The sequence below is a fragment of the Castanea sativa genome, chromosome 5 (genome assembly GCF_040712315.1).
Source record: "Castanea sativa cultivar Marrone di Chiusa Pesio chromosome 5, ASM4071231v1".
In the NCBI taxonomy this organism is placed as follows: Eukaryota; Viridiplantae; Streptophyta; class Magnoliopsida; order Fagales; family Fagaceae; genus Castanea; species Castanea sativa.
In genome coordinates this window covers 50,091,051-50,103,400 of record NC_134017.1, presented here as the reverse complement: position 1 = coordinate 50,103,400, position 12,350 = coordinate 50,091,051, and the positions used below count along the sequence as shown (strand labels likewise).

At 35.8% G+C, this 12,350-nt stretch overlaps 1 protein-coding gene and 1 pseudogene across 1 annotated transcript; one reads left to right on the top strand and one right to left on the bottom strand.

Annotated features, from left to right (window-relative positions):
- Window positions 1-1,444: 1,444 nt before the first annotated feature.
- On the top strand, window positions 1,445-2,991 carry LOC142635355 (uncharacterized). Its single transcript, XM_075809529.1, has 3 exons — window positions 1,445-1,546; window positions 2,359-2,451; window positions 2,641-2,991. Exons 1-3 carry the CDS (start codon window positions 1,445-1,447, stop codon window positions 2,989-2,991), a joined length of 546 nt encoding a protein of 181 aa, XP_075665644.1.
- A 571-nt stretch (window positions 2,992-3,562) lies between these two features.
- The window catches only part of LOC142633893 (putative leucine-rich repeat receptor-like serine/threonine-protein kinase At3g14840), a 33,117-nt pseudogene continuing 24,329 nt past the window's right edge, over window positions 3,563-12,350 (bottom strand).

Genomic DNA, 12,350 nt, shown 5'->3' with positions numbered 1-12,350 from the left:
AGAATATAATGAAATGTATTTAAGTAAGAGAAATAAATGAAAAAGAAATGAATAGAACAAAATTAAGTAATATTATTTGGATGTTTTAAAATAGAAAAAAATGAATAGAATCATTTTATGACAATATTATTATTAGATCCATATTTTAAAATACATAGATGGATATATAAGGGTATTTTGAAAATTTTAGTAAAAATTTCATTAAATATAATTTTATTCCCTTTAATTCCTTGCAATTTTTTTGGGGTGGGGCAGAATCAAAATTTGAGGGAATAAAGAGGAATGTATGTTCCTTCCTATCCATTTCATTCTCTTATACTTAAACTTCCAAACAATGGAATGAACTTTTCATTTTCTCAATTAAAAATTCCAAATAAGGAAAGGGTAGAATATAGACAAAGTTTAGTTACGAAATTGGTTGTAGCCTACAACCTTATTCAATATTCAATATCTTTTTAATGGAGGTGAATTTTGACAATTGCACTATTGGATTATATCTTCTTCTTATATCATCTATACTTGCAAAATTTTTAGAAAATTAAAGACCAATAGCTATGTTATCAATAAAATTTTTAAATTACAAGTTTTGATAGTTTAAAATTATGCATAAAATATAAATTTATTGATCATATAGTAAATAACATACGATTGATAGAAAATTTGATGTGTATTAAGAGCGTAATGAACATGCAATTCAACGGTTAGATTTTCAAAATATGCAGTAATGTTTATTTTATTGAGTAAGATTGTAATCTTAGGTCACAACCAATTTTGTAGCTAAACTTTATCTGAAAAATATTTTAAAATTATTATTTTCATTTCATTCATTTCCCTCCTCCAAATGAGTTGTTATAGAGACTTAAGAGAGAGTAAGTGGTCTAGCAGCCATGGCTATATGGCCATAAAACTAGATATGAGCAAGGCGTATGACTGGATAGAATGGTCTTTTCTTGAAGGAATTATGAGGAGGATGGGTTTTAATGAAGGGTGGATTAATCTTATTATGGTGTGTGTGAGAACAGTTACCTACTCAGTTTTGGTAAATGTAGAACCTAGTGGTTTAATTCATCCAACAAGGGATATTAGGCAAGGAGACCCATAATATCAAAGAAGCTTGGGGAGTTCCTGAAATTATGCGATACGAGAAATATTTGGGCCTTCATTTGTTGGAAAAGGGAAGAAAACAAGCTTCAACTATATCAAGGAGAGGGTGTGGAGGAAAATCCAAGGTTGGGAAGGGAAGCTACTTTCACAAGCGGGTAGGGAAGTGTTGATAAAATCAGTCATCCAAGCCATTCCAACTTACACAATGGGATGTTTCAAAATTCCTTTGACCCTATGCAATGAGATTGAAGCAATGATAAAGAAGTTTTGGTGGGAACAATGAGGTGATCGGAGGAAAATCCATTGGGTGAAATGGAAAGATTTGACAAAATCTAAAGCAATGGGTGGTATGGGTTTTAGAGATCTTGCTTTGTTCAATGACTCACTTTTAGCAAAACAAGCTTGGCGGCTCTTGCATGATCGTAATACTCTCTTCTACAAGGTATTCAAGGCACGTTTTTTTTTCCAAACACAACAATCATGGAAGCTAAGGATTCAAGGCTGGGTTCTTATGCATGGAGGAGTATACTCATTGGGAGGCATGTCATTCAAAGGGGAGCGAGGTGGAGGGGTGGCAATGGGAAAAAAAATTAGAATTTGGCAAGACCACTGGCTGCCAAAGAAACATCCCCCACTTCTATCCGTATGTCCAATAGTGGATTATGAAGATTCTACTGTGGATATTCTTATTGATCCACAAACTAGACAGTGGAATGTAGAGATGGTAGAGGGGTTATTTAATGAGGAAGAGGCAGAGTTAATCAAGCAAACCCCTCTAAGCTGAGCTGCTACGGAAGACACTTTGTATTGGCCCAATTCAAGTAACGGACAGTACAGTTGCAAGTCAGGCTATAAATTCTTAAAAATGGAGGAAGAGATGTTGGACAGAACTCAGGAATCGGTCACAATGGAAGATACACAGATCTGGAAGAAAATTTGGTCCATGTGTACCACAAAAGGTGAAGACACTGCTGTGGAGGGCTTGCCGAGAAGCCATGCCAACAAAAAAAATCTCGGTTTCGGCGCAAAATAACAGAGGAGGACTTATGCTTGAGATGCCGAGCTGCAACAGAAGACTCCCTACATGCATTGTGGTCATGCTCTGAGCTTGACTTGGTGTGGGCAGAACCGGAGCTGTGGAGTTTTCGTGGAGAAGTTCAGTTTGTAAGTTTTAAAGAACTTTTATCATGGATAATCAACCACACTCAGCAGCTGGAATTATTTGCTGTTATGGTGTGGTCCATATGGAACTAGCAAAACCGGGCTCCGCTTAATCAACTCGCAGATGCCATCCATCAGATTGCTCACCTCTCCAAAACTTGGTTAGTTGAATTCCAAGCAACACAGGTCAGCCAAGTCTCAATACCGATTCACACCCAACCAACGAGATGTAAGTGGAAGCTACCCCCATCAGGTTGTTTCAAAATTAACTTCGATGGGGCAATTTTCCCACAGCAGAAGAAATTTGGTATAGGTGTAGTCATTAGAGATGATAGAGGTCTAGTAATTGCATCATGTTCGAAGGTGGTGCACTAGATGCTAGGTTGTTCTGATATTGAAGCTATGGCTGCGGTGTGGGCTCTAAATTTCGCATCAGATGTGGGTGTGAGGAGGGCTGTGTTAGAAGGAGACTCAATGGCAGTCATTATAGGCTTAAGGGAGGATGAGAAGGTATTGGTGCCATACGGTTTACTATTGGAGGATGCGAAGTTTTTATCTGAACATTTCGATGAGCTGCTTTACTCTCATACAAAGAGGGAAGGCAACAATTTAGCGCATAGTCTGGCTAGATATGCAATAGGCATTCCAGATTTTCTAGTTTGGATGGATGATGTTCCATCACAACTTTATTCTGTATTCCAAACCGATTTAGCGGGTTTTTCTTAATAAAATACGTTGACGTGTTTCCCTCTAAAAAAAAAAAGAGAGAGTAAGTGACAAATTTCAGGTTATGAGAGAGAGCCTAGAATTTCGCAAAATAAAGATCATTAATGTCATGACATTAGTTCTTTTTCTAACATTAGATCTAATAAAATCCAATGGTTCAAAAATAGTGTAACTCTTGTGAAGATACACCAAGTATAACTTAAACTCATCCAATTTATTGGATTGCAACTTTCTACCGGAAGGAATCAAGTCAAGTGTTAACCCCCAAACGAAGCCCAATTACCCTTGGCAATTGGCCTAGAGCATATTTTTGTCCACAAGCCGACAATGGCCAAAGGGCTAAATAAATGAGTGCGCCCTTGACATAGATGTGCCTCACTCCCAAAAAAATCCCATCCAAAGTATCATGTTGGAATTAAAACCGTAGGACTGAGCTTTTCACTCCTGGAGTAAGTGAAGTGAATATAGTTTCTTATCATCAAACAAACATTTACCTGTCTTATAAGCTTAGAGGGCAGTAGCATGCTTACATTACCAAGAAATAAGATTTATAGGATAAAGATCCTGGGCAGATGTACAATAAGAGTATATACATCTCTATAATTAATAATAACTACATGCTCAACACTATAGATATCTAGGGTCACATGTAGTCATATTGAGAAGGAACAATTCTTCAGTTTGTAAAAAATATATTGAGTTTCCTCTTACAAATGTTGGAATTGAAAGTTGAAACCACATAGCTGATCTTTTTCTATTTTTACGAGATATCCAAATCTTTTTGAAACCTAACTAATCCCTAGGCTGTTTGGAGCAATAGGCATAGGCAATCCTCCTGTGGCACATTCATGGGTAAATTTCTTAGGTAACTGCAAGTCTGCAAGGAGCCAAGGAGTTGGCTGTATACTAATAGAGGGAGTCAAACTCAAGATCTTGAGACTTAAATCACATAGCTAATCCATTTATCTTTTGGAGCTAGTGAAACAAATAGTATATAGTTTCTTATCATTAAACAAGCACATATTAGTTGATTATATATGTTACCGAGAGTCAAGATTAGTGGGATAGAGATCCTGGGGCAGATGTAGAAGAAGACCCAATCCATCTAGCCTTTAAGGACTGAGTGGGGCTCTCACTTTTCATTGAGCTTTCACGTTGGCTCTGACCAAATTGGTCACTCAAGGAATCAAACGTCCATTCATTACTATAAACTCTTAGATCCATATTCAATTCATCAATGACTGTTTGTCCTTCAAGCATGCTCACTACGGCACTCATGGTGGGCCTAAGTGCTGGTGATGGATTAATGCATAATAAAGCTACCTTAATCATTCTTAGTGCCTCTTCCTTACTGAACTCAGTCCCCAATTCTGGATCTACAAGCTCCATCATATTCCCCTTCTGATGTAAAATGATGGCCTGAAGTGACAAAGAAGAGAGTTTGGGAGTGAGAAGGAAACCAATGAAAAAAAAAAAAACTGATTTAATGTTGCAATTTTCTATTAATGAGCAAAGCTATAGGCTTCCTATTCAAATGATGAAAAAAATAAGTGAGTAAATTAATAAAAGAATAGTTTTTTTTTTTTAAATTTAAATATAAAGCAATTAATAACAACTTCTTTTTAGTTGGGAAATTCATCCTTTTCATTTTTTTTTGCAAAATATAATTAAATTTTCCAGTGTTTTGAAGAATTTTAACAAAACGTTAAGACATCATCAGCACATCACTTAGATTTTCAATGAAAAATTAATCATGCAACTTGAGCCTTGAAGATGCAAACAAAAAATATTGTTCAATTGGCTAAATTCTCTCCTCATATAACTGGGGGTCAGACAATTTCAACTAAATTATGTATGATGATTTTCCACCTTGAGCCCAGCGAAGCATAAAGCAGGTTGACCTAGTCAAATGGAGTAGCTCCAAACGAAGCAGCTTGGGTTCATGCTTCATATGGGGCTTTTAGCTGCGAAGTTTCAAAAGAACATTGGAAGGATGTATCTTACCCAATCTAGAAGACATGCAGGGTTCTCGTTTGGTCCATGTTTCCTGTTGTTCTTCCCAGCAACAATTTCCAATAAAACGACTCCAAAACTATAAACATCTGCCTTGTAAGTTAAAATACCCCATAATACATATTCTGGTGCCATATAGCCCCTGCAACATACACATTCAGCTATGATATTTGGTTCACTAGTATGATAGTATAAATTTCTAAATCCAACAGGACCAACAGCTGTTAACTCTCAACTTGTATTAAGAATGCAATAATGTAATTAAGACAGCCACCATATGAGAGAGTTTAGCTTCAATGAACTAGAAGTGATAACAAAAAAATAAAGGAAAATATTAGACCTACTACAAATTTTATTACAAAAAACTTACAAAAATATAAATAAATGTAATTGGTGCCAAATTAGCAACATTATAATTAAATTTCTTAATTACTTTCTTGGTTTATGTTTTAAAAGTTGACTCATCGGTTTGTAAGGTCTACGTAATAAAATTAGTAAAAGTTTGTTTTTAGAAGAAAATTTGTAATAATCGTAACATAAAAAAGAAAAAGAAAAATAAAGCATGAGTAACAACCAATATGTATATTAAATTGGAGAGATTACGTTTTATGAAAGTGGCAAAATGGATAAAAGTGCTTGAGTAATTTCCGTTAAAGACAATTGTTTTTTTTTTCTCCTTCTTTTGGGGGGGGAGGTGTGGTGGGTGTGTGGAGTGGTAGATATTAAGGTGCGAATCCTAAATTAGGCCTATTAGAAATTTAGTACTGATTCATTTTGTTGAACCTGATTGATGTTGATTCAACTCTTTTTTGTAGAAGAAAAAAAGGGACTCGCGTGTGTAATCATTGCTTCACATCCCATGGTACATTGTCACTTAGGTATTTTGGTAAGCCAATGGGAACCACTATAGTAGAGCGTACTACCACTTGACTCCATTATTACAATTTCTGCATATTAGAAAGTATGGGTCAGTACTAGTACTTGAAGTCACGACCTCTTGGCAAGTGGTTCAAAATGATGGATCCTTTTGAGGGCTTCCTATTGCTGCATCACCTTTGCCGGTGGTATGTTGATTAACTCTAATTGATGCTATTAGAGGGATTTGATTTTTACCTTCATATCTTTTGTAATCTTACTATGATTTTATTTTCTTTCTATCTTAGATGTAAAATTTGGAGGGGAGCGGCTCACCTCCAGTTTTTATTTCTCCTGTTTTCTCCCGTTTTTAGATAGATGAATGACATCTGGCACACCAACCATTCAAAGGTAAAAAAAAAGCCCACATCTCTCTCTCAATTTGTGCGTTGCTTTCTCTTTTCTTTTTCTATCTCTTTCTACAGCTACCCATCCTTCTATGGAGCTTTCTGGGCCATCGCCCACCTCAATCTCCCTTCTCTCATTTTCCCTTTCTCTTTCTCTTGTTTCGCCCCTCTCTCTCTCTCTCTCTCTCTCTCATAAAAATCTTTATTCAGATTTTTATTTATGCTCCTACAGGGTTGAAGATTTAAAGATTGAAGGGGTTTTCAAAATTCACAAATCTCTCAATTCCTCAAGTTGAACATCATTTTAAAATTAGAAAAATAAACACAACAAGAAGAGTAAAAACCATTCGATTTTCACTATCTGAAAAGCAAGAAAAGAAAAGAAAAAACGCATGCAAATCCGAAAAACTTCAATGGTGATAGATTTCAACAGAGAGGGAGATGCGAAATGTGAAAAATTGTGGGTAAGCTTTTAATGAAAAGCATCTGAGATTTGAAACCTCAACGACGAAAAAGCTCACTGGTTTTGAACTTGATTTGAAAATCGAAAATGGAAAACAATTGATTTTCTTGCAAGCACGCGATAGGGTCGTCAATGGTGAGATTTAACTTTTCACAGATGGTTTGGGATTTCAGTTTGACTAATATGGTCAATTTTGGGCTTTTCGTTTGTGCTCTATATTTTCGGTTTGGCGTTGTGGTGCTGCATAGTTGCAAAGTGATTGGCGTGGTGATGCTGCACAATTGCAGAGTGACAGGAGAGCCAGAGCGAAAAGGAAGAGGCAATTAGGTCACTACTGTATTTTTCCTAGTTGGCCTCTTTCTTTTTAATCATTGGATCAATTTGTTTCTAGGTGTCATTCATCTATCTGAAAACAGGAGGAAACAGGAGAAATAAAAACTGGAGGTGAGCCACTCCCAATTTGGAGAGCCTATTGTGAAGCACATGGATTCCTTATTGTAGCCAGTTGGTCATGGATTAATGTAAGGATTTTTTATTTTTTATTCTCATACATCCACTTTTGTGTTAAAATGTCTTACATTTTTAAAATGTGGACATTCTCACATCAATTGTGAATATGCGTGTGAACTAGTGTGAAACAGTATTTCCTTAATGTAATTTGGGTTGAATTCTTCTTGTACTTTGGTGCTAATTCCAAGAAAGTCTATGTACTGATTCTTGGGTTCTTATCATTCTCCCATGCTTGGTTATGACTTGTTGGATGTATTTTTTTCTATTTTCACTACTTGGTGCTAATTCCAAACAAATCCTAGGCCCTACCCATTTTATTTTATTCCACTTATGCCTATACATGGTTCGGTTCTCTATCCATATTAACTGGTCTCCTTGTGGATTTTTTGAGAATTATAGGGGTTAAGACAATGAGACCCCTTTTCTCCTTTGCTGTCTGTCATAGTTATAGATGCAATTATCAGAAAGTTGGTTAAGGTTATGAATGAAGGTCACTTGTTAGGTTTCGGTGTGGGTAATTTAGTAGAAAACACTTTGATGGTGTCTCAATCTCTTTGCAAATAATAATTTGATTTTTAGTGGTACTGATATGGATCAGCTTCTGATATTTTGTTTGGTGTTTATTTGGTTCAAAGGCTGTGTTGGGTCTAAAAATAAACTTGGGTAAGTCTAAATTGGTTCATGTGGGGGTGGTTCCTAACATTGAGGAGTTGGTGGATGTCTTTAGGTTGTAAGTGGGGCTTGCTTCCAATGAAATATATAGGCCTTCCTTTGGGTGATAAATTTAAGGAGAAGATGATTTGGAATGCTATTTTAGAGGTGGAAGGGCGGTTCACAAGGTGAAAATGGTTGTACTTATTTAAGGGACATAGAGTCACTTTAATTAAAAGTACTCTGTCTAATTTTCCTATATTTCTTCTCTTTATTTCTTATTCCAGTTGATGTGGCTAATTGACTTGAACAATTTCAGCAAACTTTTTATGGAGTGGTTTTGAGAATGAGTCCAAATTTCATCCGGTGAATTGGACTAAGGTTTGTAATCCTTTCCAGCAAGAGGGTTGGCCATTAGGAGTTTGAGGCATTTCAATGAAGGTTTATAAGGGAAGTGGTTGTGGAGATTTGGGATTAAGAGGAATGTGCTTTGGAGGAGGGTTAATTGAGGAAAAGTATGGTTGTGAGGGGGGCAATTGGTGTTCCAATTAAGTTTTTGCTCCTTATGGAGGTAGTTTGTGGAAGACAATAAGATGAGGTTGACCCAATTTTATCCAGTATGAAGTAAGGGATGGATATAGAGTGAAGATTTGGTAGGATTTGTGGTGTGTGGGGAGCTCTCCAATGATGTGCTTTCTTTGAGTATTCTGGATTACCCGCAATAAGGAGGCTAGGGCGGCTGATCTTATGAAATTCACCATTGGGGTCCTTCATTAGGATGTGAATTTTATAAGAGCTATTCAAGATTGGGAATTAGAGTGCCTATCAAATTTTATGGACTCCATCTATGGCACTTCAGTGAAGGGAAGTAGGGAGGACAAGATTTGTTGGATTCTAGCTAAGAAAAAGGGTTTTGGGATTAATGGGTACAATCAAGCCTTGCTTAATGCTAATGATTAGTCACTCCCTTGAAGAAGCATATGGTAGTCAAAGTTCCCATTTAGATTTGCTTTTTTTGGATGGACTATTGCCTTGGGAAAATTTTGATAACTAACAATTTACAGAAACAGTGTTTGGATTTTGGGTTAGTGCTATATGTGTAAATGAAACAGGGAATAGTCGAACACCTATTACTCCATCGAACTATTGCTACTAATATATGGTCTATGGTGTATGGCTTGTTTAGAGTTTGTTGGGAGATGTCGAGAATGGTTGTTGAGTTACAAGCTTGCTGGCAATGGTGTTTTGGTCATCATTGAAATGGTTGGATTTGGTTGGCTACTCCTCACTATTTGATGTGGTGTGTTTGGAGGGAGAGGAATAATCAATGTTTTGAGGATTCAAAGAGAAGTTTGCTTGACCTTAAACTATTTTTCTTTAGAATTTGTTGGAATGGATGATAGTTTTGTGTAGTTGTACTATACTTTCAGTTAGTGATTTGATACTATGTAATTTAAGTGATTGATTGCATGCCCCCAATTGTATACTCCCCGTATACTTTGGGTGACTCATTTTTTAACATCAATAAAAAAAATTCTTCTTATTGTTATTATCACTATTCATGCTCAACTTTATCCCTTGGTGGTTTGTATGATAGGCTTGTGTTAGGAGGTAACATCTTGGGAGATTTCAATTGAGAAGTTAATATAACATATAGGGATACTATTTAACCCAAAAGTTTAAGCCAATGGGTTTGAACCCAATTATGTTGTATTAACCACTCACTCTTGTGGTTATTATCCTATGTAGGACTTCACCTCTTAATTAACCACATCACTCACTTGTGAATATTGTAACAAATCTCCCCTTCACATGTGAGCCTTCTACTAAGTCACTTTTGACTACACTTCAGTTAGTCTCCCTCTTAAATAATAGTCTTTTTCTTAACAATTCATGGTGTCATGCATTACCATCACCGATAGAGTGCCCTTTACTCAACCATGAGTAGAGCAAACATAGGAGTCTTCCTTGCACAACAATGTGAGTCACTAACAAGCACAATTGCCTTAGACTCACCACTAAGTTGAACCTTTTACATAATGGACATGAGAGTTTTCCTCATTCTACTTGGTGGGACTCACTAATGAACGCTCATCACTTTTTGGGGAGATAGAACTTTGTGGAAACTCTAATTGATAAGTTAATATAACATATAAAAACACCATTTAACCCAAAAGCTTAAGCCTAAGGGTTTGGACCTAGTTCTGTTATATTAATTTCCTTACTCATTTAAATTTTCTCCATGTGGGACATTCAAACACATTTACTTCATTTGTTAAAAGTGTTCCTAATAAAAATAAAATTGTTTTTGAAAAAATAAAAAATGTCATATATGATTGGTCAGATAATCGTGGCTACATGGATGTTCTTTATGTAATATCCTTAACTGATGCTATGAGAGCATTGGCCGAATTTACTCATTTTTTTGATAGACGAATAATTGATGGAATTACAAATGGGGTTGGTATTACAAGTTTTTTTGTAGGAGAGGGTATCAAATATATAGGAGGTGGCCGAATTTCTTCTTATCTTTTATTGTATTTATCTTATATATTAATCTTTTTATTAATTTTAATTTTATTTTTAAAATTTATAAGATAAGTTTTTCAAACAAGAATATTTCTTTATCTTTTATTTCTTTAAATATTTCTAACTTCGAATTTTCTTGATTGCCGTCTAGATAAGAAGTTTCATAAATGGGTCTATCCCTCACGGGTGAGCCATTGCCTCTTTGTAGGTTTCAAGACCTCTTTGTAGGCCACGAACAAGTCTTACTTGCTTCTTTCCTATGAGCTCTTCTTCTCTTATGCGTCATCCATGTTCCTCTCATATGCCATCCATAAGAGCCACATGTTATCCCCATACACTCATTCATGAGCACCCCACATGCCCACTTCCCTAGGAACCTCTTGTTGCGTCGTCCTACTTTGATCTAGCATCATTGGCGATAATATTTTGTTGGGCCTCTTTCCAAGATCATTTGTGGGGGCTTTATGGGCTTGCTTAGTATGATGCACACTTGTGTGGGCTCCAAGTACACGCACTCTGTCCTAGCTCCAATTGCAAAAGGGACTGTGATAACCTTACCACCTTACTACACACCACCATAGAGACCTTAGGGAGACTTCAAATTAAGAAGTTAATATAATATATAATGACACCACTTAACTCAAAATATTTATTAAAAATATGAATTTGAACTCAATTCTGTTATATTAACCAACAATTGTTGGTTATATCCAATATGAGACATCACTTCTTAATTAATCTCATCACTCACATGTGAATATTCTAAAAGCTTGGATAAGGGTTGGATTTCTATGTGAAGTCCATAAATAGAAATCACTTGGTGGAAGCTGTTTTAGAAGCTTATGGGCAATCGATGAATCAAAGGAAGAAACTCAATTCTTGACTCAAAATAGGAACATATTTGACAAAAGTACACCTTTAGCCTTAAATTTTCAAGAAAAATGAAACATGTTTTTTTGATTTGAAAACCACATTAGGAGGTTTAAGTGCCACCTTCGCCAGGGTGATTGGTTTCTTCACATACAAAAATTCTTGCATTGCGAATATTGATTGTTTTAGAGTTGTTTGCATTTTGGCTCTTTACGTTTCAAAATTTTCATTTTGACCCTGTGTTTGTTTCATTTTCATATTGACCCTTTATATTTTAAAATTTTCATTTTGCCCCTTCATGTTTGATTTAAAATTTCCATTTTTGGCCCTTTAGTTTATATTTGATTCAATATTTTGTGTTTGATTCAGTTTAATAACTCATAATACATATCTATAGAAGATGATAGAATAGACAACCTTACCTTTCCTCTAGTAGAGGGATCATCATAAGTTGCAACACAAAAAGCTCACCAAGTGAAAATACACTTAATAGAAATTCGAGTAATTCTTAGATACTCTCGGAGCACGGAAAATGGTGTTCCCTCCTCTCACATTCATGGTGGGGTCCGCTCATTAAATTCATGGTGGGGTCCACTATGAATGTGAGAGGAGGGAACACCATTTCACTATACTCCGGGAGTACCTAAGAATTTTCCTAGAAATTCATGGAACTGGTAGTAGAATCACGTAAAATTTGGTGACTTGAAAGGAAGTGAGGTGGGGAGTAAAACTTACTACTTTCCTAAAATTTGTAAGAGCTCTAGCTTTCTTGTTAATTCTGGGACATTGCCTAAAATTTTTAATGTCATCCTTTCTAATATTCTCAATTTTGCAGTTCTTAAGAATATTTCCATTTTTTTAGCCTAATTTCGTGCCTGACACAAATTAAGGGTTATTTGGGGTTTCCCAACCACCTATGGTTGCCCCAATGTTTTCCTATATAAGTTAGTGGCTATAGCCCACTAAGCATCAAGTTATTTAGTAATATAATTTCAGAGATAGTTTTCTTCTTTTACCTTTGCCTTGTGAGTTTAAGGTTTTCCCTTGGTACTTAGGTGCAT

Excerpts from the sequence above, each read along its gene's own strand:
- LOC142635355 (XM_075809529.1), top strand. The coding sequence starts at position 1,445 with ATGGGTGGTATGGGTTTTAGAGATCTTGCTTTGTTCAATGACTCACTT. Across the intron at positions 1,547-2,358 it reads GTAATACTCTCTTCTACAAG|CAAAACCGGGCTCCGCTTAA; the intron begins GTATTCAAGGCA and ends ATATGGAACTAG. Across the intron at positions 2,452-2,640 it reads TTGAATTCCAAGCAACACAG|ATGCTAGGTTGTTCTGATAT; the intron begins GTCAGCCAAGTC and ends GTGGTGCACTAG.